General features: G+C 40.5%; 1 protein-coding gene and 1 long non-coding RNA gene across 3 annotated transcripts; one reads left to right on the forward strand and one right to left on the reverse strand.

The window, feature by feature from the left end:
• The first annotated feature begins 2,530 nt into the window (after window positions 1-2,530).
• Window positions 2,531-16,730, forward strand: LOC309692796 (uncharacterized protein). Of its 2 annotated transcripts, none has more exons than XM_082511604.1 (5): window positions 2,531-2,639; window positions 9,979-11,023; window positions 11,498-14,575; window positions 14,696-14,756; window positions 15,989-16,730. In XM_082511604.1, the coding sequence occupies exons 2-5, from the start codon at window positions 10,492-10,494 to the stop codon at window positions 16,026-16,028; spliced, it is 3,711 nt and encodes a 1,236-aa protein (XP_082367730.1). In that variant the 5' UTR covers window positions 2,531-2,639; window positions 9,979-10,491; the 3' UTR covers window positions 16,029-16,730. The 2 variants fall into 2 exon arrangements, with proteins under 2 accessions (XP_082367730.1, XP_082367731.1); XM_082511605.1 differs by lacking the exon at window positions 2,531-2,639 and adding an exon at window positions 2,646-2,750.
• Window positions 16,731-16,813: 83 nt separating this feature from the next.
• On the reverse strand, window positions 16,814-24,189 carry LOC309692824. Its single transcript, XR_014272468.1, has 3 exons — window positions 23,951-24,189; window positions 22,946-23,007; window positions 16,814-18,375 (listed from the first exon to the last, which is right to left on the reverse strand). It is a non-coding gene; the product is annotated as an uncharacterized lncRNA (long non-coding RNA).
• Between the last annotated feature and the right edge of the window lie 581 nt (window positions 24,190-24,770).

Raw genomic sequence — 24,770 nt, forward strand, 5'->3', positions numbered from 1 at the left:
AAATCAAAAAGAATATCAGAAGGTGCAATAATACAAGTGTCATGAAATCAATATCCTTATTTTCCTATTAGATTGTGTTATGTACTTTAATAATGAAGGCTTGTAAAGCAAGGCCACTTTTGACTCACAAACTAAGTGCTCAGCCAGACTGAAAAACAGGAAGTTTTAGTGCACAGCCATATTAATAGCTAAGACACAGAAAAGAGGAACTTTCCATATAAGCAATGTTTGAAACTATGTGACGTCTGAAGTACAGAAATAACACCATATGAGACACATGTTGAGCTAAAAATGTTAGAGCTCTTGCAACTGGCGTTTGAGCTGTGCAGGGGTCTCTCTCTTCCGGAAGATGATTGAATAAAAAGAAATATAAATGTTTTAACACACTATGAGTCGGTTTTCTCTGTTCTGTCATGGGGACAAAAGAATCGGGGTTTCCGCCCGGTTCTTCGTGTAACAGAGAGAACAAATGTGGCCGAAGGTTGGATCTGATATGAGGCGAACAGAAGACCGGTCTAAAGAGATTTAAAGGTAGGCACAAACCTGTTCAAAAAGCAAATTTGTGCATATTGGCTGAATTCTAAATTATCTGTTCGCTGAGTGGATGATCTTAACTATTAAATTGGCTCAGTAGTGGTAAAACTAAATTCTTGAGAATAAAGTGAAGCTTTGAAGTAAGGATAATGACACTGTGAGAAAAAGACAGTACTGAGATAAAAGTAACATGAGATGTTGTGGTAAGAGAGAAAAGAGACCAATGTGTGTTTAGGAAAACACAGGATCATAGGTTATTGGTCATTTTATGGGTTAATAAGTGTCAAGTTCAGGATATGCGCTACCCGTTAAAGGGGACGAAGAAACCAGGACTAAGTTTTAAAGATGAAACGGGTTAACTTTATAGAGGTTGTTTCCAAACCAGTGACAAGAGTAAAGTAGGACCTTTTACCAGGAAAAGCTAATTGTATCTTTTGGAGTTTACAGTGTACACTGAGGGAAGTCAGGAATAGTTTTAAACTGGGATTCTAGTTGAAAAGGGGGTGAAGGACGTAGATTTAGGGCAGCTCACAGCCTGGCGTAAATGCAAGGTGCTGTCTCGCAACTTGATTTATTTGTTTGATTTATTTTTATGACAAAAATAATAAGGAAACATTGAAAACATACAACCCGTTGAGGGGACAGATAGGGTTGGGCAATTGAAAGGTTTTGTTTTGTTTAGCATGATTTTTTTTGTTATATTTTAGCTTTTAACATGGAACACGCCTCTCTGCAGCTTCTCTCCTAATGCTACCCCAAATAAAACCCATCTCCATAGAGACTGTGTCAGCTCCCAAACAGACAAAAACAAACTAAAAGCCAGCAGTAAACAACGTAAACATAAACAATCACAACGAAAGAACAATACAGAATCCACATCTGAACCAAAGAGTAAAACAGTGAAATGTGGATTATTAAATATTAGGTCTCTCTCTTCAAAGTCTCTGTTATCTCACCCCAACCAATCACAGCAGATGGCCCCGCCCCTCCCTGAGCCTGGTTCTGCTGGAGGTTTCTTCCTGTTAAAAGGGAGTTTTTCCTTCCCACTGTCACCAAAGTGCTGCTCATAGGGGGTCATATGATTGTTGGGTTTTTCTCTGTATCTATGAAGTGCCTTGAGGCGACTTTTGTTGTGATTTGGCGCTATATAAATAAAATTGAATTGGATTGAATTGAAGTAAACTTAATGGGATAAATTAGGAATTATGTTGTGTTTCTTCTGTCATGGGGACAAAAGAATCGGGGTTTAATACAAGAGTATAAAGATCAACAGCAATTCAAAGAAAATATATATTTACTGATGAGTACTGCAAGTACTGTTTTTTATATCCCTCAATATGTAGCAGTGAAGAATAGAACAGATCTTTTTTCAGGATACAGCATAAAAGTAATGGGAATAATGTTTGCACTGCAGTAGGTCAAAGAAAGTAACCAAAATCAAAGTTCCATCATACATATAGCTTTTCAGCACATTTCAATCAGTCTGGAAAATTATCATGTAGACTGAATATTATTATTATCACATCTTTCACATGCTTTTGGAATTCCACAGCAGGGTTTCAGAAATGTAATTTACCCAAATTATTGCTCATGTACTGTTAAAGGGAACGGAAAGGTAGAGATGCAAATGCACATTTCATTAAAATAATAGGAAGTTAACAAGCAGAGCTGAGGATAAAATATCATTTAGAATCATATATGGAAAATTACTGGTGTATATAACTAACAATATCCAAAAGGAGTTGAATATAATAAGGCAGGAACTCAAAGAACACGATGCTTATTACTCCCTTGAAAAGAGAACATATAGGATTAAACCATGTACTCCATAAAAAAGCAAAACACCCAACAGGTCTCTGTCTTTAACGTAATACACCAGAAAGCGTTAAACATGTATGGACCAATTGCACAAAGCATGTGGAAGAGAGACGAGAATTAGTTATATTCCCCACCGCACGCTGTACTCCATCCACACGCCCTTCCCGTAGGTGGCGCTAATGCGCATGCCAGTCGGTTCTCCACTCGCCATTAACGTCCGAAGAAAACGAAAAGAAACGGAAGAAGACAGTTCAGCGGGACCAAGATATAAAAACGTATTTACTGTGGTACGTAAGTTTGCTGGTAGCAAGCATCATCATTGAATTTGATCTTTCAGCCGTTGCATTGTTTTGTGTGCACGCTTCAAAGACGATGAGAATTGCATTGTGAAAAACGCGGTAAGGATGAGTGACATGAGCACCTCGACGTGTTTGTTTTTTATAACCTTTTAATTACCGTTCAAAAGACATAACACGCCTCTGTTTGCATGTGACGCAGCGTGACTGGCGCGTTTTCTTTAAAAAGAAGAAGAAGAAGAAGTTAAAAATATAGAATGGAATAGAATAGAATTCAACTTTATTGTCATTGCACATGCACATGCACAGGGCAACGAAACGGGACGTTAACGAATCACACAGCCCCGTTAGCGTAGGTAGGTTGAGCCAAAGTCTTTGTTCTTGAGCATGTGACATATTCTTAATCTGAAATGCGAAAGTCAAGAGCTGCGTTCCTGGTAACCAGTTTAACTCAAATGGTTCCCCAACGTACTCATGGTTCCCCTTCAGTCGACCCACTCCATATGGGATCACGCTTCCGGGTGCCCTGGCTGAAACCCCACAGCTACGATGACGTATGTGGCTCCCGCTCATGGCATCATCCCTCAGTTCTTGCACTCTTCACCTTAATAAAGAACACCTATGCTGAACTGGGCTAGATAGCTACTGCTAGTTAGCTCCGTTGCCTGCCGCCCCTGTTGTTTTACTGGTGTTTTGATGGCAGAGCTGCGGGGGCGCGTTCGCTGTATTGTTCCTCTGCTGTCAGATGGAGGCAGTGTAGGAAGTCTGTGATGGTCCGTGGACGGCTCTTGCTCCAGCTGCGGAGGAGAGGGAAGTTATAACGTATAGAAGGCCTAAGAGAAACAGTGTTTGACTACAATGACCTGGATGACTGAGAACCTTCACAGACATAGTGTTAAACATTGAAAATTGTAACTACGGCCACTGGCTGTGCTACTTTTTTAAAATCTTTCAGGCTGTAATCAAATCTACTGTCTTTGGCTTTACGTTTGCAAGTAGATGGAAAGCATTCCTCTGTTTCAGAGACTTGGAGAGCGATCCATGCTTTCATTGTATCTCGACTTTTGTCGTCTGTTAGCTGACTGCAGCTACATTGGTTAGCACCCTCATACCTTTCTGATCTTTTGAACTGGTAGATCTTTCAATATCATCTGCAGACTACCAAAGCACAGAGGAGGTCGGCCTTTGCTGTGACTGCTCCTAAACTGTGAAACAAACTGCCTCTTCACATCAGGACCTCCCCAACATTAGGCACTTTCAAAACATGTTTGAAAACCCACATTTATTCCTTGGCTTCTAAAGCAGAATGAGTTCTGACTACTTGTTCTTGTACTGCTTTACTGCTTGTTCTGACTGCTTGCTGCAGCACTTGAGTCAGCAGCAATGTGCTATATAAATAAATGTGACTGACTTTTGTTGTTGTACGCTTGTTCATAATATCAGTCTGTACATGCTCCAGAGAGCTTTTCTTCAAATTCTTTAATTCTCACTCGCTTTTGCAACTTTGTACTTTTGTGTTACTCGCAGCAACAACTCCACCTCATTGTTAGTCCATTTAAAAAGCTCGCTGCTTTTCCTCAACATTTTGCTGCCACATTTCAACAAGTAAATAAACGGCAGACGGAAATGAGGCAGGTCGAATCTTCTTGCGTTTCACGCATGCGCAGGACTGGAACGTAAGCGTTTTCAGCCGTTTCAACTCCGTGAAAACGACTGAAAATGCTAGTGTGGACGCGGAGGCGAAAACGCCGTTTTCACATTTATCCAGGCTAGTGTGGTTGTAGCGTCAGTCTCTACCACTCAAAGCGGTTGGTGCCTGCAGAGTGCTAATTCAGAATCATCTTGTGCAGCATTTTTGCTTTGATCCTTTTGGTACTCATTCCACATCTCTACCAACTGCCTTTGGGTTGTATGCCTCTCCCTTCTTAAACATGAGCACTGTCTCCATGTCCAAAGAGCTCTAGTTTCATCTCATGTGAGAAAGGAAGTGCTACCAGTGTGTAGAATCTTTCTCCCAAGTTATCCTTAGCATACTTTAGTCTGGCTTGAAGGTGTTTCTTCTACAGAAGTGTAGTTTTTCTTGCTCTGCATTCTCAGTCTCTTCCTGTACAGTGTCCTGGTGATTGTCTTCGATCCATCTTAGTTTAATAAATACCACACATTATCTGAAGTTAATTTTGAACTTTTCCATAACTTTGTTGTTCTACTGTAGTTAAATTACTTAGATGGGTTAGCTGTTGTTTGTTGCATCCTTTGCAGATTCATGAATTTGAATATATATTTAATATTAGTCTGTAATGAAATAACAGGGCTCGCAAAATCTCTAGCCCGACGTCCCGGGGCTAGCGATTTTTCCAGTCGGGCCCTGCCCTGCCCATCGGGCTATCATAGGAAGGAAAAATATATGTCAATGCTTTTGTGTTCTTTCGGAAATGTAGCTGGGTAATTATGTCATTGGCATCGGTGAGCCACTGTCAATATGTGACATATTGAAATCGTGTTTGAATTTGCGCTTGTTTTTTGCTTTCACTTTGCAATCGCGCGAACTGTGTATAGAGAGCGACAGCACTGATCTGTGAGTGATGATAATTTGTGCACCAATCCCTCTGACGTCGTCTTATCAATCGTTAGCTTACTATGCAAACATGACAAGTGAAATCTCCCGCAGCAAACTTAAACATGTGAGAGGTAGGGCTGGGCAAAACGATTATTTTCCTAATCGATTAATCTAACGATTCATTTTTCAATCTGATTCGATTTCGATTCGATTCGATTAACGATTTTTTTTCCCCATTATTTGACTTGTATAGCAATTTCACATTTACTAATTTATGTATATAAATGAAAAACACAAATTTATTCATTTGAAGACCTTTTAATAAAAAAAAATTGCAAAATAAAGTTGTAGAGGTCGTACAATCAATACAATAGAGATAGCATTTAACAAGAAATGAAATGTGCAAACATATATAAAATTAAGGAAAAGTTAACAAAACATTTCAAATAAATAGCAACAATGGTGTCTTTAAACAAACAAAATGTAACATTCACTTTGCTTTCTGCCAAAAAGTGCTCTTCATTCACAAAACAAAATCCACAATAACATTGTACTACAATCTTCTGTTTTTAACAAAAAATTAAATGTTTTGCAAAACAAATATAACAAAGGAAATCATAGCAAAAAATTAATAATATACAAACAGCAGAAATGGCGTCTTTGAACAAATAATGAAATGACAAGTTACCCCTAAGTAGGACTCTGTGACCAGACTTGTCCAAGCATCAGTGGTAAGGGAGATTTTGGATGTGGCTTTTTTTAGTTCATTCCTTAGTTTCTCCACTGAAGTTTCATACTTTCTCTCCATCATGCTTGTAAAATGACGCTTAGATGGCAGAGTGTAACCTGGTTGGAAAGTGGTCAGCATTTCTTTGAATCCCTCACCCACAGCAAGTGGTCTCTTGTCTTTTAAAATCATAGATAAGACGCTCTCAGTAAGTACAGCCACCTCCTGGGGGGTGCATGGTGTACTTCTTCTCTGACAGTAGTCCTCCAGACTTCTCTGTTTATTCCTGAAATCATAAATCACACACAGCACACAGATGTGTGCTGTGTGTGATTATCTCTGTGTTTATCTCTGTGTCTATGAGTGAGTGTACGTCTACGTGGGGGGGGGTCTGGATGAATTAACGGGTAAAAACTAGCGTTAGTAAACAAGTTGAAAACTTACGGTGGTTTGTCCTTTGCAGAAGCGGCTCCTGGATGCAGTTGTTTTAGGTGCTGGTGCATAGCCGTCGTGCTTTTATGATAGGCCATTTCCACCTCACAAAGCCGGCAAACGACTGAATCACTTCCTTTTCTGTTAAAATATCCCCATACTGTAGAACTGCGTGTTCGGGTGGAGTGATTTAAGTTGACTGCAACTGCCTCACTCATGATTCCGCTACTCGCTGCCGCCATGTCTTTTTTTGAAAGTGACGACGCATCGACGCAGATTTTTTTACGTCGATGTATTTTTTGCGTCGACGTAATCGATTACGTCGACGCGTTGTCCCAGCCCTAATGCGGACCACTTATGTGCACCCGTGTAAATAACATAATGTTCTGCCGGGTGTGTTGTTGGTTTTCTCTCGATTTCTGAGTCGACAAGCGCCTTTGTTACTGGGACCAGTCATTTTAAGAAAGGCCCCATTAGAACCCATGAGAAATGCAAGAAATGCATTATTGCTCAGTCTGCAATATCTTTCCCAGAACAAACACCAATTGCAAATAACATACTAAAAATAAACCTGAAAAATCAGTTTAAAACAGCTACTATGTTGCAAAGAGTGAACTACCACTGGCACAATTTAGCAGTCTTTGCAAACTTTAAAAAGCAAATGGCCTCGATCTTGGTTCCACTTGCCTCTTACCCGAGACTTCAGTGGAAATTTCAAATTCAGGATCTGACACAGACTGATTCATGTCCTACACAGTTCTTACAAGTTCATAGAAATGTCTGTTCAATCAGAACCAAGTATTTGAGTTGATGATTGTAATTTTTATACAATGTTGTAATTTGTGTTTCAACAATTTTTTGATTAATATTTTGTTTCCGTTACAATATTATACATTAATGTATAATATTGTACATTAATGTATAATATTGTAACGGAAACAAAACAGGAAACAAAACATCAATCAAAAAATTGCTCTTTTTTTTATTCGGGCTACTTAAATTTATTTTGGGCTACCAAAAACTGAAGAGTCCCTGCCCGAAGGGCTACCAGGGATTTAGAAATTTTGCGAGCCCTGAATAATCAATATTTTTAAGCTAACAAAACCTTAAAACTGAACCTTAAATACCTTTTTGTGAAATTTTGGTTATCGTTATTTTATAAAATTGAAAGTACATCAGAATTAACAACTTTGTCCAAAATTAGTTTCTCTTGCCATTACTGCTGTTGTTGCAGGAAATTCGTCAGTATGACCACCACAGATAGTTCCAGAGAGTTTCTGGGAGGTTTAGCGTTAGTAAAGTATCTCAGTGTCTTTATAATATTTTTTAATAAAGTTTTAGTTTCTATCCTTAGGCAGGGAGGAATTATAGCATCATCTGAGAATTCTGAAGGCCCTTTCACATAAGACACGGCATGCTCTGCGCTGGCTGCTGCCCTCTGCTTGTACGTCGTTTTTTTGTGCCCGGTCTATAGCTACTTTTTTCATTAGTACTTATTAAGATCAGCTCGCCATGACTAAACTCAGATCGACTGGTTTTCCATTACAATGCATGTTTGTTGTTATAGCAATGCGGCCAAGTGTCCAATGACGTAATTAGTATGTGACATGAACCCTACAACAAAGGTGGACGTCGAGGCAACGATATACCCGGTGCTCGATCTATGGCTGTTTGTCAGACTCGGGGGACCATGTCCTTGTTTTGTGTTTTGTTTTTTTGCTTTTTTTGTAGCCATTTTCCCTCATTGCCAGGTTTCAAAACTGGCAGTTTTGATTTGCATAAGTAAGACTTTCTCATGACTCATTGAATGACGCCACTGATCAGCCAATCGGGGGCACGCAGTCTGACTCTAAATATTGTGGCAAATTGTGGCGAGATGATCCAAGTAGGTACTAATGAAAAAGAGGTTATGTACCAGATTGCTTTGTTTCCACAACACTGCTTTCCTTCCAAGGTCCCCAGAGCTGTTGAATGGAATGACTTACTCAACGGCTTGGAGGGAAACTTCTGTCATAACGTTCATTGAACTGCACAGAATGTTTTCGTTGCATGCTTGAACTTAGGGTGACTGTAGTTTTAGTTTCAAAACTTGTGTGAAGGTATGTCAGCAGGCATGAGGACTCCTCGCTGGCGTGCTTGTGCTGTGCTTTGCTCGCTGCCGCTGGAAAACGTCCCAGGATTCCAAGTTTATCCGCTCTGCACAAAGCGCTCTGCCTCCTGTATCGTAGATGTACACACTGAACACGATGAATGCAGGGTTAAAGGGTTTGTCTGTGCTAGGGGTGGGTGATAGAGATTTTGACTATACCGCTCTATCGCGATAGCGCATGTTGATGATGTCATCAAGCTGCGCCTGTTTTGGTCGAAAGCATCGCAGCGGCTACAACCATTATCATCTGCAAATTGTGGCGGGCGACAGTCACAGCAAAGAGATGAAGCACTTCTGGAATATGGGGAAAGCTGAAAACTGCGCTTCCTCCACTTCCGTAACATTGATTCATTAATGTTGAATTCTCTCGCAGCTGCTCTGTTCCCATGTTGTTGCAGTATATTAATAACTAACCTCGTATTGTGGATGAATGATCTCAGTTGTTCTCTTGACTGAAGTTTGGCCCGTGTACAGCATCCTGCTATGCGACTGCATTTGTCCTTGACCACCAGAATCCGTCACGTTAACTTTTATCGAGTGGAAAAAAAGTTGGCGTTCATCCTCCAGCTTCACTGTGCTAATGTTATGCTAACATCGCTGTGTCGCTAGCAATCATGTAGCACAACATTATATACCAGGTAGTCCAACTTCAGTAACCCTGCAAACGCCACTGCTGTTTAGTTTTCCGTCTTCATTTATGTTGGAAGTGGTAGCAGAGCTGTACGTTTGAATTAGTTTCAAAAATCTCTGTCAGAACATGGTATGAAATGTTTAGGTGGAAACTAGCGAGCCAACTTCCTGTTAACTTCTAACTCCGTTAAATTTAATAAATTCTGTTTTCATGGATGCCTGGATGTTAAACTTAATTGTTACACCAGATGATTTAATTAAAGATGAAAGAATTTAGACCGTTTTTAACTCTTAGTTTTCGTTTGACTTTGGGACCTGAAGCAGACGGAGTTTTGGACCCAGATTACTCCGCGAAGCTCCTCACTACGGCAGCCGTAATGCTCTGACAATCCATCAAAACATTTTTAACAGATTTCTGCACGCCAAAATCGGTTCGAGGTCAGTAAGCACAACCAGAATTCATACATAAGGCACACTCGATTTTTGAGAAAATTAAAGGATTTTGTGTGGAAAATACGTTATACAGAAGAAAAGAATATATCGTGATATATATCGTTACCGCACGTGCTTCAAATTATATCGCGATATGGATTTTAGGCCATATTGCCCAGCACTAGTCTGTGCTACACACAGCTGGATCATGTTTGTTCCTTCTCAGAACGTTGTGGACCTTCTGCTCAGTCATTTCTGATTTAATTTTGTACAGTTTAGACATGTATCATGATTGCTGTAAAATTTCAGCTTCATAGATCAAAAATGTTTTTTAAAAATGGTCTATTGTTAAATATATGCAGAGTTTTAATTTTCACTTTCATTTATTTGTCTTGTTTCCTAGACAAGGGGACTACTTAACTGAAGTCATCGTTTGAAAGACTGCTCTTCAGGCAATACTTTCTGAATGTTCCAACAGTCAAGGAAGTCTCAGGACAGCCTGGTTCTCCTGACAATTGGAACTCAAATCAGGGTAGCCTTTCTGCATCTTGAAAAATCAGAAGTGACTTGCTGTCAAGAAAGCAGTGCACAATCCCACCAAAATTCCATGGAATCCACTGTCTACAAAAATCACAATTGTGCACTGAATTACAGCACCCCAAACCCAAGGATTTTGCATTTAGTGTGTATAGCAGTGACAATCAAACAAAAAGAAATACTGGCTTGAGTTCATCAGCACATGTCCTTGTTTAACACAAAGGAATATCCTCTCTTGAGAACTTCATAAGACAGCCTTCTAACAAAAGTGGACAGCTTGTGGGATTTTTAACTGAGACTTTAACTTTTCCTAAAAGTTTCTAATATACAATGCTGGGCTGAAGCAAGGGCTGCTCCACTTCATAGAGAGAGAGCCCAAATGTTTTCTTTACAAGATCAGTCTTCTTCTGTACCTGAGAACAACGCCTCCACATCATCCCCATTATTTTGCATCTCTCCAAAAAAGGAATCTGCTCATTTCAAATCTTCCAAGATTGAACCTAATGTTGATGATTTTTCAGAGGAAAAATGTTTTGAGAATCAGGAAGTGGGAAGTTTCCTCCCACGAGTTTGTGAGCAGAAGGAACAAATCCTAGATCATTCAGAAGGAAATGTTTCCACCCCTTCTCAGAAGCTCTCCCCTTCTTCTCTCAGGGATCAGCCAGCCGAAGGTGAAGTCTTGGAAGCTAAAAAAACCAAACGGATCACAGATGATGAAATATTAGACTTTATCGAGAAAGAGGTTGCGTTACTATATTCTACCAAGCGGCAAAGTTTCAGCCCTGTTCTTACTGAGCAGTGCACTACTGCAACTGGACAAGAAGATGAAGTGAAGGAAAGCAAAGGAGCTGAGTTCTCTCCCACGTCTCAAGAGAAATGTGATATATCTGCATCAGAGAAACATGTAGCAGGTACACCAAACTCTGCTGTTGACAGCTCAAGACATGTTCATAAAAATGTTGAGAAGTATTCCAGTGTAAATTTTACCAGTATGAAAACATGACCTTGTTTCATGGCAAACCCCCAAAAGTGGATTCTGTCCATCTGGACGTAGCGTTTTCAGTGGGAGAAACGTTTCATCCAACTGACTTCTTCAGTCTGAGCTGACTGCAGGTTTCCCCAATCTTAATGATCAAGGAACTGACCCCCTAGCCCATTGTTCCTTCGGTGCTGCTAGTGTCAGTCATTATGCAAATGTACTGTTTATAAGATTGGGGAAACCTGCAGTCAGCTCAGACTGAAGAAGTCAGTTGGATGAAACGTTTCTTCCACTGAAAACGCTACGTCCCGATGGACAGAATCAACTTTTAGGGATTTACTTATCTGGGTGATTGAGCATGCATCAAGACATTTCATGGGTAACTTTCATCTCTTTACATCCACAGATTATCAACGTGTCGTCTTGGGCGTTGCTCCCACTTGCATAAATAATGAAGCAGAGCATCCAGTGACTGTGACAGCAGTTTCTGGAGTCACCGTGCCAGAAGAGACTGAGAAGTACCCAGGATTAACGGTCAGCTGCAGTTCCTCACAAGGAGAGCGTGAGAGAGTCAAAGAAACCGAAGGCACTGGAGATCAAGATCAAAATGTAAACGAACAGACACCTCCATCTAGACCTGAAGGTGCAGATACATTCTCTGCTGCAGTTAGAAATGATCCAGAATATGAACAGGGTTCATCAAAGCCAGACATGCATCTTTTAAACACAAACCAAGAGGAAGTAAGGTTTGAGGACCCTTCATATGAAGATATAAGTGAAGATGAGAATCCAGAAGTTGATAATAATGACGAGGAGATGCCTTCACCTTCATGTGACGTGTCTGAAGCCAGTAATACGCAGTTTGGACATGTGCAGAGTCAGGCCGAGCTTCCAAAGAACCAAACACTTGGCATAGCACAAGATTGCTCTTGTCCATGTTTTGTTGAAACTGAGGATGGGTTTGAACATTTCTTATGTCCTAAATGTGACGGTGAGAAACATTTAGATTGGCAAGCAAGCTGCTCTTTGAGCCCCCTTTCTGACGCGCAAGATCAAGAGGAGACTGATGAGGACGATGATTGGCTTGTTATGCCTATTAGCGTATTAGATGTTAAATGGGAACCAGCAGATGAAGGCCAGGCTGACCCAGAAACTGTTTCACAGCATGATGGTGAGCATGAAGACCAGGTAAAACAAAGTGACACAAATCCAGCTGTCTGTGAGGTACCCGGATCTGTTCCAAACCATGTGCCAGCTTCTGCTTTTTCCATGATGGAGGTTTTTGAAACACCTTCTCATCTAGCAAAAGTCATACAATCTAGAGAGACAATGCAACAGTCCTTCATGGTGCCTTCTTCCTGGGGCACAACTGAGACTAAAGCTCAGAGACCACAAAATAGGGAGTCACATAGTGCTCCTGATGACAGTTGTGAAACTGACGATAGTTCCGATTACTCTGCTGATTCAGGACGTAACTATCTGACCGTGTCCAAACAGTGGTTAAGTAACCTGTCAGCGCCTGCGTCAGCAGAGAAAAATGACTCTGGTTCTGTAAAAGAAAATGAAGACCATGAGATGGCAAACTTACAACCAAGTCAAACGGGGAACAGAAGCAAGTCTTCAGAAAAGGATGACATCATCAACCTTGATTCTGACACCGAGGATGAAGGTGTCCAAAGCTGTCCAGAGACAAAAACAAAGAGATTATTCTCTACGCGCACAGAGAACAGTGGAGCTGCCAGCCTTAATCAACTGAAGAAACCTTCTCCTGAAACTGTGGAAGGAAACTGTCAAACCAATGGACGTACATCTATAGATTTATCCAGATGTTGTAATGAAGTGATCCAGAGTGGGAACCCTGACCTTTCACAAAGGACAGAAAAGTGTAATAATACTGGATCTCACCATGGTAGAAAAGCACGAAGCATTTCAGATGATCCTGCTGTTATAGTAATATTTGACAGTGATGATGAAGAAAAACAAAGCAGCAGACGGGTAAAGAGGAAAGGTGCATTCTCTGAGTCAATGAGTGGAGGCAGTACTTCATGTGGAGAACAAGTGAGGGATATTGAAAAGAAGGGAAGTCCTAAAGCAAACAGCAGAAAGCCGAGTATGCCTTGTGCAGATTCACCAAAGTCACAGCATCAGTCCAAACCTCAGCAAACACAGATAAAAGAAAAGAAACAGGATGTAACCTTTAGCCAATCAGATAGTATAAAGAAGAGAAAACTGATTAAAGTTAAAGTGCGTCCTGAGCGTGTTCAACAAAACGACAACAGACAGACTACTTCAAAAATCATGGAACAACATCGTGATGATGCACAAAATAGTCTTCATGTCAGCCAAAACACCCAAATCAATTTATCATCAAAGAACCGCTGTGAGAAGCAGTCTGTGGACACGGAGGTAGACATCACTAAAGCTCACTATCACCACGTTCAACAAAAGGCACAAAGGCAAACCTCAGAAATGGTGCAAAGAGAAGTAGAAAAACACCTTAACAACAAGGAAAGAGAGACTAGAGTTCTCTCGTCAGAAACGGAGGACAGCGATGATACCTTGATTTATATACAAACCAGTCCACCGTTCATGAACTACCAACACAAGAACCCCCAGTCTGCGGACAAGGGAATGGGCTCCATTTGCCATCAGCATGTTGAACAAAAGGCCAGTGAACATATGACATCAAAAACAATGGACAGGAAGGTTAAACAAGCCTTGAAGAAGCAGAAGAGAAAGACTAGAGTTCTCTCATCTCAAACTGAGGACAGCGATGATACCTTAATTTATGCACAAACTAGTCCATCCTGTTCTGATAGCGAGGATGACTCCACTATGACTCCCGTGATTCCTCGCTTTGTTGTTCAGAAGTCTTCTTCATCTAGTGATTCCCTTAAACTTCTAAAACAGTCTACAGTCCAAAGGCGAGGCAAAAATGAATCCCAGCCAACTCCAGAGACCCCCACAGAAACCAGCAAGACTGACTCTAAAAAGAAGAAACAACAAGGGGCTAAAGGAAAGCTTGTATCCAACCCAAAGCCTATAAGTGATGCACACCATACAGAACCGTTGTCTAGGTCTGCGGATAGCTCATCTAGTTCCAGGCACTGCTCGTCCTCATCCAAACTACAGCGATCTCACTCTGACAGAAACTCTTCAACATTACATCAGTCTCGCACTCCTACAGAGGGCCCGTCATCTTCCACATCCATGCAGTCATCAGCAAAGGAACAAGTGTTCAGTGACTGGCGAAAGAGCTTTGTCCCAACCAGGAGAGACCGAAAGAGTAGTCTGGAGAGTAACCTGAGACCAAGGCACAATTACGAGTCGCTAAGAGAAGCCAGAGCTGGACCAAGTCAATGTGACAAGCCACACAAACGGAGACACAGCTCCTATGAGTCTGTACCTCCTCTGATGAAGAGGCCCAAGGATGAAGCCATACAGATAACGAAGGCCAGACATCAGGACGCTCCATTAGTGCGAAGTGTGTACTTTTGAAGTCTCTAAAATGTTTTAATTGATTTGATTCATATATTAATAATAGTCAAGTTCCAAATTGTTATTTTAAATGTGTTTGATCTTGACTGCATGTTTCTAAATGTAGGATTTCCTCTGAGACAAGGCTACAAGTGGAAGAATGAAACGAGCGTCATGGCCGACAAAAGGTGATGCTCAACATTTAATATCGACTGCATATAAAAGAGTGGTCAAGCCTCCGGGTATGAGCAGTAAAACCAATACGGAGATCCCTCTAACTTTCCTTTGGCCAGCAGAGAGAAGTAACTTGTGTAGGGCTGTGCGATATGACCAAAATCTCATATATATAGATGTCTTAATATCCCGATATTAAGACATCTATCGTCCGATAACGATATAAATCACAAAAATGTAACATTTTCTGTAAATTCTGTGAATCTCGGGCAGCTCGACTTGCGTGAAGTGTTTCCAGCTGCGCGTCGTGTACCTGGAGTCCAGTGTTTTAGCCGATGCATGAAACGATACATTTTTAGACATAAGTTGTAACGGCCGCAGTTTTCTTTGTGAGTATTTATTACACGGCGTGCTGCGGGGAAAAGCCTGTTCTAACGTTTGAGTCTAAGGTTTATTTTTTAGCACCTGGCGGCTCTTTTTTACTTCTCATCCATAAACAATCTGCTCTTTCACGTGATTCAGTTTATTTTGAAAAGTCTCAACAGGATCTTGAGCTTTATTGTGAAAGGTTTATGTGGAAAATAAACAAGCGGACACGCGGTGGTTTTACCGTTGTTGTTGCTAACGACAACGCATAAAAACAGGCGCTTGTCCGTCCGTAGTGTGGTTATATTAAATATAAGAGAAAGAAGAAATGAATATAGCCGCTACAGTGACCATAATAATGATAATGAAAAAATATCGCTGTAAACAGTTTATTTTGCGACACCACGAAACAATCGACAGCGTAAAATGAAACGACAGACGTTTTTATATCGTCATCCGATATATATCGTTATATCGAGCAGCCCTAACTTGTAGTTGTTTCGACATGTGGGAAAACTGCCTTGGCTCCGGACTCTGAGTATTTGATCTGCTGCTGAATTTGAATCTGCTTTTTTAACTCATGCTCAAGTCCAAAAGGTTTATTTAACCAATTTAACGTCTGTGTAAAATCACTAGTATTGGTCAGTTTACAGGTTGAATGAGGCCATGTCAAAGATAATGTGAAAATTGTGGTCTGGGCTTGTTATGTCTGGTTTTAAATAGCTAAGATAACACGTGAATATGCTTAGCTTGAGGCTTCACAACAGAGCTTGAGTAAAGAGTCATTGATAACTTGCTGTTTTGTTTTTAAAGTCAAAGCAATGCAGTGTACAGTATGACCAGGTTTTCTGAGGTGTGTCCTGTGTTTCACTGTGTGCAGACCAAGGAAAAGGTTCAGCTCTCCAAGACCTCACCACTGAAGGGAAAAACGCTCTGCCAAAGAGGCATTCTGTTGTTTTTGTTATGACTGGTTCTGTGTTTGATTTAATAAAGCACTTGTGTAAAACAAGTGACGTTACATATAAAACTATAAGAAGTTCAGCATTTTATGTGTTGTACTTGCTATATTATATACACTCAAAAAATACAGGAGCACTGAAGTTGCACACCAGACAATCTTGAAAATGAAAGTTGGAAATGGGATGGAAACTAAAGTCATCAACGTTTTGATGGGTCCATTCTAATTCTAAGCAAACACTGACTTGTTCCCGTATTTTCTGAGCAGTATACAAACATTATTCTTTGTTTTCTTTGGAAACAGAAGTGCCTGTATGAAAACCCAACATGCAGCTGTTTACTGTATTTTCTCTGAATACTGTTCATACTTGAAACTTTGTAAATAGTTTGTTGAATTTTTTTATCTATTCATTTATAAGCTTTTTTTCTTACTCAGAAAATTCTATGCACCACTTAAAATAGCTGCATATAAAAAAAAAAAAAGCCTTATTACAAGAAGTGCTAATAGATTCACAATTGTTTGAATGTCTGTTTCACGGGATTTTAAATGCAGTATTATGCTCACTCTGTTTAAGTGATGTTCCCCAGTGCCTGTGTGAGTCCTAAACCCATCAGAAGGTTTCAAACCGCTGACAGGTGAAATGAATAAAAGTTGGTACAATGTTCTGCTAGAAAAACATGGGCGCTGTTATTTGCGTGATTGTTATTTCATCATGTATTGCTCACCTGTGGTTGGGGAAATAAGTACTTGATCTGTTGCTGAATTTGTTAGTTTGCTCACGTACAAAGAACTGAAAAGTCTCTTATTTTTATTGTAGTTTTATTTTAATAGTGAGAGGGGATATCTGAAAAATATAGCAGATTCTTTGCATAATCGCAGAGAATACAGATGTAAAATCCATAGACATGGACATAGCGATAGACAGGAAAACAGCCCCAAAGCGTGTTTCCATGTCTGCGCTTTGCTGTAATGTAATTTGAGGTCATACTCTGCAGGCCAGTTGTCAAGTCCAGAAGGAGAAAAAATAAAAACGACAGGTGCAAAGGAAGCGGTTCCAGCCCATTTTAAGATAAGATACCTTTATTAGTCCCACGAGTGAGAAATTTCATGTTAAGGCTGCCGACCTATTGCACGCGGTGCCATCTTACCCTCCGACCATACATACGTTACACAAAAACATCACAAGGGGAAGACAGGTCAGAGAGGTACAACAATGGAAAATGCACCACATGAGGAAAGATAAGGAGAAAAAAATAACTCCCCCCAGACTGAGCTCCAACAGGGAGATCAGTTTGAGAACAGAAAAAAAACACCTCTGCACATGAAAAAACTCTTAATACACCAAAGAAGCACATGACAAGCAACAGGGGGGGTAAAGGGTGAGAGACAGCCAATGTAGACAGGACATCCGGGCCTGCAGCCTGTGCGCTGGTCTCCTTGATCCACCGTCAGCATCGGAAAATCAAAACTTGCACCGTAACCTGCACATGACCAGGTTATGTGGTAAATATAATGCTTTATTTGTCTACACCCTGTGGGCACTTTTTCGTAGAACTGCAATAAACTTTGACCCAACTGTAGAACCTCTGGAGAAAAGCAAAAACTGAAGCTGTAGACTATTGCTACTTCAGTCAAAACCAAACTAAATGAACATTGGACATGCAACTTCAAATTTGCAGAAAAATAGTTCCTCGAAATACATTTTCACTAAACTCAAAAGCATAGACAAAATATGTTAAGGCTGTCCAATTTTCTGAGAAGCATACCGAGTTGCCCAAATGGTGACCTTCTCGCCCTGCCGGATTCAGAAAATTTGGTACTTTCCAGTTCTCTCCCTATTTCTCATCCCTATTTGGGATCTCTGACAAGTGTCTGAAGGTTGAGAAGACCTTGAGGTGTGCAAAAAATTAAGTTAAATACTGCAAATGTATAACTAAGATTATGAATTATAGAATTGTGCATCATAGTTAGATGATCAATGTGTAAAATAATAATGGCACAGTGGTTAGCACTGTTGCCACACAGCAAGAAGGTCCTGAGTTCAATTCTACCATTAGGTCTTTCTGTGTGGAGTTTGCATGTTCTCCCCGTGTTTGCGTGGGTTCCCTCCGGGTACTCCGGCTTCCTCCCACCGTCCAAAGACATGCAGCTTGTGGGGATAGGTTAATTGGATAATCCAAATTGTCACTAGGTGCGAATGGTTGTCTGTCCCTGTGTGTTGGCTCTGCGATAGACTGGCGACCTGTCCAGGGTGTACCCCGCCTCTCGCCCTATGACAGCTGGGATAGGCTCCAGCGCCCCCCGCGACCCTGAAAGGGATAAGCAGAAGTGACTGGATGGATAACATAATAATAAAACTTTATTAGAAAACTAAAAACGGTTGTACAACAACTGTTGCTGCGTGAAAACATTTATTACTTCCTGCATAATGCTTTGTGTTATGTGTGACCCTGACCCGTAAAACTGTAAGGTGAATATCAATACATTTTCTCTAGTGCCTTTATGAATTAAATTATTGAATGACTGAAAAGGTTCAATATTGAATCAGCTTATTAACTCAAAACACTTGCAGAAGCCTTTAGATTGTATCTCAGTCTACACAGGCTACACAATCATGGGGAAGATAGTTGTCCAAAAGACGACCATTGACACCTTGCACAAGGATGGCAAGACACAAAAGGTCGTTGCAAAAGAGGCTGGCTATTCACAGAGCTCTGTCTCCAAGCACATTAATAGAGAAGCGAAGGGAAGGAAAAGATGCAGGGCTCGCAAAATCGCTAGCCCGACGTCCCGGGGCTAGCGATTTTTCCAGTCGGGCTACCAAAATCTATCTCTGCCCTGCCCGTCGGGCTATAATAGGAAGGAAAGATATATGTCAATGCTTTTGCATTCTTTCGGAAATGTCTTCTACTTCTGCTTCGAATGGTTTGCATTTTAAACTCCCAGCCTTTCAGGTTGTTATGAACGGCTTATATTTCTAACATTTTGTGATGTAAAAGTGAACCACGTGGCTTTTTTTATTTTCTGTGTCATGGAAGGACTTAAGACACGAGTTATTTAAACAATTATAAATGACAGTGTGATGGCCATGGTACTTTATGTGGACCAAATATGTTAAGGATAATGTTTATCAATGTAAAACTGCAAAGAACCTTTGGTTAGATTATAACATCCAAAGGCTTTAAACATGTGCTTTGTCTGTAACGACGGCATCAACCTACAGAGCATTGTTTTTACTAAAATTCAGCATCTTCAGATTAAAATTTGGTTGCTTTTTTTTTTTCACTGTAACACCCCCTCAATGCTATTTTTGTGATATTCTTGGAGATTTCATTTTTTATATTTATAAATGGTAAATGGCCTGTATTTATATAGCGCTTTACTAGTCCCTAAGGACCCCAAAGCGCTTTACATATCCAGTCATCCACCCACACATTCACACACTGGTGATGGTAGCTACATTGTAGCCACAGCCACCCTGGGGCGCACTGACAGAGGCGAGGCTGCCGGACACTGGCGCCACCGGGCCCTCTGACCACCACCAGTAGGCAACGGGTGAGGTGTCTTGCCCAAGGACACAACGACCGAGACTGTCCAAGCCGGGGCTCGAACCGGCAACCTTCCGATTATAGGCGAACTCCCAACTCTTGAGCCACGATCGCCCCGATTGCTTTTTGGTGTGAGGGACGTAACATTTTAACAACAAAAGTATAGAAATCCAAAATGGTTTCTTCCAGCTCGCCTCTCCCCTACTGTGATTCTAGCGCTCGAGTGGCTGAGATGCAGCGCAGCGGAGGTGTGAGTGTCTGGCTTAAAACAGGACATATTAGCTGCATTTAACATTCAGTTACTCTTTATATAGTTAGGTAGTTATCAGACCATGTTTCTTTTTAGCTGAAAAACATTACACCAGGTAACCTGCAGTGTTGAGTGTGTGTGTGTGTGTGTGTGTGTGTGTGTGTGTGTGTGTGTGTGTGTGTTTGTTTGTGTGTACAGAGAGACAGGTTCATAATGGATATAAGGAAGTTTTTTCAAAAAAGGAGCCACATTCAGGTAAAAGTGTAAAATCAAATGACCTGTGATTCAGGAATAATGTTGGATCAGTGTTTCAATATTTATATCTTTTATTAGATGTTCGTGTGGTTTGGTTATTTTCCTTTTGGTTGAAAGTACACTGAGAGAGGACTTTTTGTTAGTGATCTTACAGTTTTTTCTGAATGCTTAAACCCTAACTGTGATTCTTGTAGGACAATCTCTAAAACTATTCAGACTTATAGCAAAACCACTCACTGAGTTTGCAAAACTAAAAGCACAAAAACTGCTTTGCACTCAGTTTGCAATTTTGTAACACACACTTTGCAAAACTGTAGGCACAATTCACTGCACAACACTCAATTACCAAATTTCCAACACACTCCTAGCAAAAGTATACACATGTATGGCTATCATTAACACTAATTTGCCAACTGTCTGGCACACTTTCACATGTGAAAACTTTTTTAGATAATTAGTTCACTTTGCAATCAGCCTAAGCACTATAATACAGGTAAGCTGTGTGTGCGGAGTACAATGGAGGGAGCAGAAAGAGTGAGAAGTAGAGGAGGCCGAGGAAGAGGACGTGGAGGTGAAGAAGTAGGATGAAGAGGACGACAAGGACAAGGAGGAGCAAGAGGAAGACGAGGAGGGGGGAGAGGAAGATGAGGAGGGGGGAGAGGAAGGGTAGGAAGAGTAAGAAATAGAATTGCTGATGACATCAGAGCTACAATAGTGGACCATGTAATCAACCGTGGAATGACCCTGAGGGTAGCTGGCCAACGGGTCCAGCCTAACTCGAGCCGCTACACTGTAGCAAGCATCATAAGGACATCTTGAAATGAGAATCGGTGAGTACAGTCACTTCGCACAAAGATTTGTAGCACTGCCGTATGCCAATGAGAAACACACCAATACCATTGATGTAAAAATACGGAAATTGTTACTTTACAGAATTGCTAGATGACCAGATGCTGGGGCAGAGGAAGCATGTTCACTGCAGACCAAGTAACCCATAGAGTCATTATGGCGATTGCAAATAATCCTATACTTGGAAATAAACACTTGTGTTTGTTTTGATGTGTGTGAATAAACAGCAGTACTTGAAGTTTGGATCCCTCTATGCTTATGGATCTATGACAGAAGTATGAGCTCACACTGACATAGCCTACCTTGTGCACAGAGAAAGCAAAAGCCAGATGTGTTTTGTATTCATACCATCAGTGTGCAGTTGGCGCATTGTGTGCTTAGTAGATGATGGCTTGTGTGTACTGTTTGATACGGAAACACCATTTTTACGAAGGTGTGAAGAGTTAATCTAGCTGTGTTTGCTTTTGCAAGAGAACTACAATGTTTTGATGATTGGGTGACAGGTTTTCTTATTTGTGTGAAGAGTTTTGCAAAATTAGCCAATAGTTACAAAAAATGTGCTTACGCAATCAGAAAAAACTGTAATAGAATTTTTTCATATTAATGTAATTTTTCATCTAATTGAATACAATCTATTTGTGTATGATTGTCAGTCCAAAGAGGGAGAGAGGAAAGAGGGAACGTGAGGAGAAAGTACAAGGTCAGGAAGAACCAGGTAAGCAAACAGACAGGGAGCAGTGACAGGCACAACACAAACTGTTAAACTGACAAAGAGAAAAAACCTGATTTTACTCACAGTCTGGAAGTTGTGTCCTCCCTATATTAAAGCTGCTATACAGAATCTGCTAAACAAACTGGGTTGAAGCATTTTGACCCTCTTTAACAACATTCCAACATAACATTATCACTGATTGGGGAGATTAAAATTAATGATATATTTTTATGGGGTTCAGCCACAACTCTACTGAAACCTCAGCCAGTAATAGGTCGGCCAACCTTTGGACCGTCCAGTTGTCTGTATGACTGCCGCAGTACGTGCATCACATGTGCTCACTATCAGAAAGAGCCAAACAGCCCTGGTGGAGTGAGCAGCTGTAAAGAGAAGCAGATGCTCTGTTTCTAAAAGTGTTTTAAGCTTGTTTCAAAGATTCTGTACAGCAGCTTTAAATGTTTTCCAAAAGCACACAGACACTTATCAGTGTTTCTCACACTTTTTACAGTGTGGGCCACCTGATAACAATGTCAAGCTCTCTCAAGCACCAAAGCATGAAACTCATAAATCTTGCAACACAAAATTAGTATTATTAAATTAGTAAAATTAGCATCTGCAGTAACGATTTTTTCATACATTGTAGACATTCTACCACAGGCAAAGTTGCCTCCATTTTTATAGTTTTTTTAAATTAATATTTTGTAATAATTTATTTGTAATAATTTATGCTGTTTTGGGAGTGTTTTTGTATGTATCCAAAAATGCACTCAGTTTACTTCTTACTCACTGTGAGCATCGTTCATTATTCTCTCCCAGTAATTAAGGTCAGGATGTGTATTTTTCTATTCCAATCCATTCTTCTTTTGCAGCATTTAAATAACCTTTATCAGATTTGATGGTTTTGTTACAGACTTTTCAAAAAAGTGTTTTTCTTTTCTTTCACAAATGTGGGATTAAATTGTGTTAAAATGTACAAAACAGTGATGTCATGTTTTGTGACGAGGACCCAGGCACAGAGAGACTTGATGAATTTAAGAATCTTATGATTTAATAAAGAAATTTGCAGACTTGCACAGAGATGGTAAAATTATGATGACTGATAGCAGAGACGAAGATAACAGACGACAAGGACAGGGAGGAACAGGGGTTTAAATGCACCAAGGAGACATTCAGAGACAACTTGGGACAACTGGAGACATTTAAGGATGCAGGGACTGACAGAGACGGGGAAGACATCTCATCGTGATGAGTAAAGTTTATCTTACCTGGCTGGGCAGCTCTCTGGGTGCTCAGCACCCCCAAAGCTCTGATCCTAGAATCGCCCCTGCTGCAGACAGTGAGAGTCTGGTTTATTTCATGAATACAATGAAACATTTTACAGTCCACAGAGCAAAGTAGCACACATGATAATGGATACACATAACACGGACAGTGAAAAGTAAATCTCATCGTCTTACCAGTTGTTATATTCTGTAAACTTAAAATAAACCATTGAAATTAGAGTTTGGTGTTTTAAGTCGTCCATTACTGAAGTCACACTTTAACAATGCTTCATTTCACAGTCTTTATGATGACAAAACATGCTTTCGTGTTAGCAAATGTCTGTGCTGTCACTTGAACCCTGGCTCAAATGTCCAGAGCCAGGGTTCAAGCTTCCTCTTCAATTATCTTTGATCATTAATAGGGACACAAAAGATTCGTCATATTATGCCCATAAACAACATGTTTTTATAGAAATCATTGTGACACAAATATTTATATTCTTGTTTCACAATGTGCATGAACTCAAAATCTTCAGAGTTTCATATTTTTAAAGTATTGAAAAGAATACATTTATACCATTGTATGAGCTACACTTCTTGTAAAAAGAAAAACTGATTGGAAATGCACTCAAAAAAGCAGGAGCTATGACCTTCCTTCTGTGAGCACAGCACACGCACACACACACACACACACACACACACACACACACACACACACACACACACACACTGGTTGGTCATACCAGTCTCTTTGTTTTCTTTGAAGTTAAGTTGTTGTCCTGCAACCCAGAGACTTTACAGTTCATCCTTTAACCACAGGTGTATGTTAAGTTTCCCTGCTTTAATCTTGCTGAAAAAATCTTCACGTGTCCATGAGTGTAAGCTGCTTTTTCATTGCGTGTGTGTGCATTTGTAGGCGGGTTACTTTTAACTTTTTCTCCAACAAGGCGTTTCCTTAAAAGGTGCTTTTCTCTCACATTTCTCTGCTTGTGTGTGTTTTTGTTTCACCTTTTGTTGCGATGCTCCGGACGCTTTCCCAACCTCCACAAGTCCGTTGGCCCAAAATCCAACCCAATTTTGTGTACTCTTAAAGCTTTAGTTTCTCCTTTAATTCTCTCCTCACTGCAGTCTCTTCCACAGCTGCTGATTCTTGCTGGGTGTGGCTCCCATTGCTATCATTTTGCTTCGGCCACTGTGCTTGTGGTGGGCGGTTGGTCCAGGTCTGTAGCCTCCTGTATTAACACACTAAGAGATTTCTTTCTTTCATTTTCATCACTGTTAAACAGACAAGCAGGCAACACGCCCACCTTTACAGCGCAAACTGCACTCTCACAACACATTCCTCTCTCTGCTTCTCCATAATTCTCCACTCTCCCTTTATTTCTCCATGTCAATGGAAAATTGTACTTAGTAGTCAGTATAATCTTTTAATGATATAAGTTTGCATATGGTAGAATGCTGCATGTAATCATTTGTGTTTAGAAGTATATAGTTGGTGGCATATTGAAAGAATGTCTCATCCTAGGAGGTCTGTAACATTCCAGGGTGTTCACCCCCACATTCTGGGAGCATGGGAGAGGTCGTACCTTGTCTTATTGTTTTACGGTAGGACTATGTCAGTTTTAGTTTAAGTGCTTCTTTACATATAGATGAACTGTTGGATTTTCCAGACCAGCAGGTGAAAGGAAGTCGTTTATGGGGCCACACTCTGACCCCACACACACGCACACACGCACGCACACACACGCGCACACACACACACACACACACACACACACACATTCCAATGTAAGGAACAAACGCTCACTGAAGTATAAATAAAGACCAG

This window comes from Aulonocara stuartgranti (genome assembly GCF_965226115.1).
Source record: "Aulonocara stuartgranti genome assembly, chromosome: 17".
NCBI lineage: Eukaryota > Metazoa > Chordata > Actinopteri > Cichliformes > Cichlidae > Aulonocara > Aulonocara stuartgranti.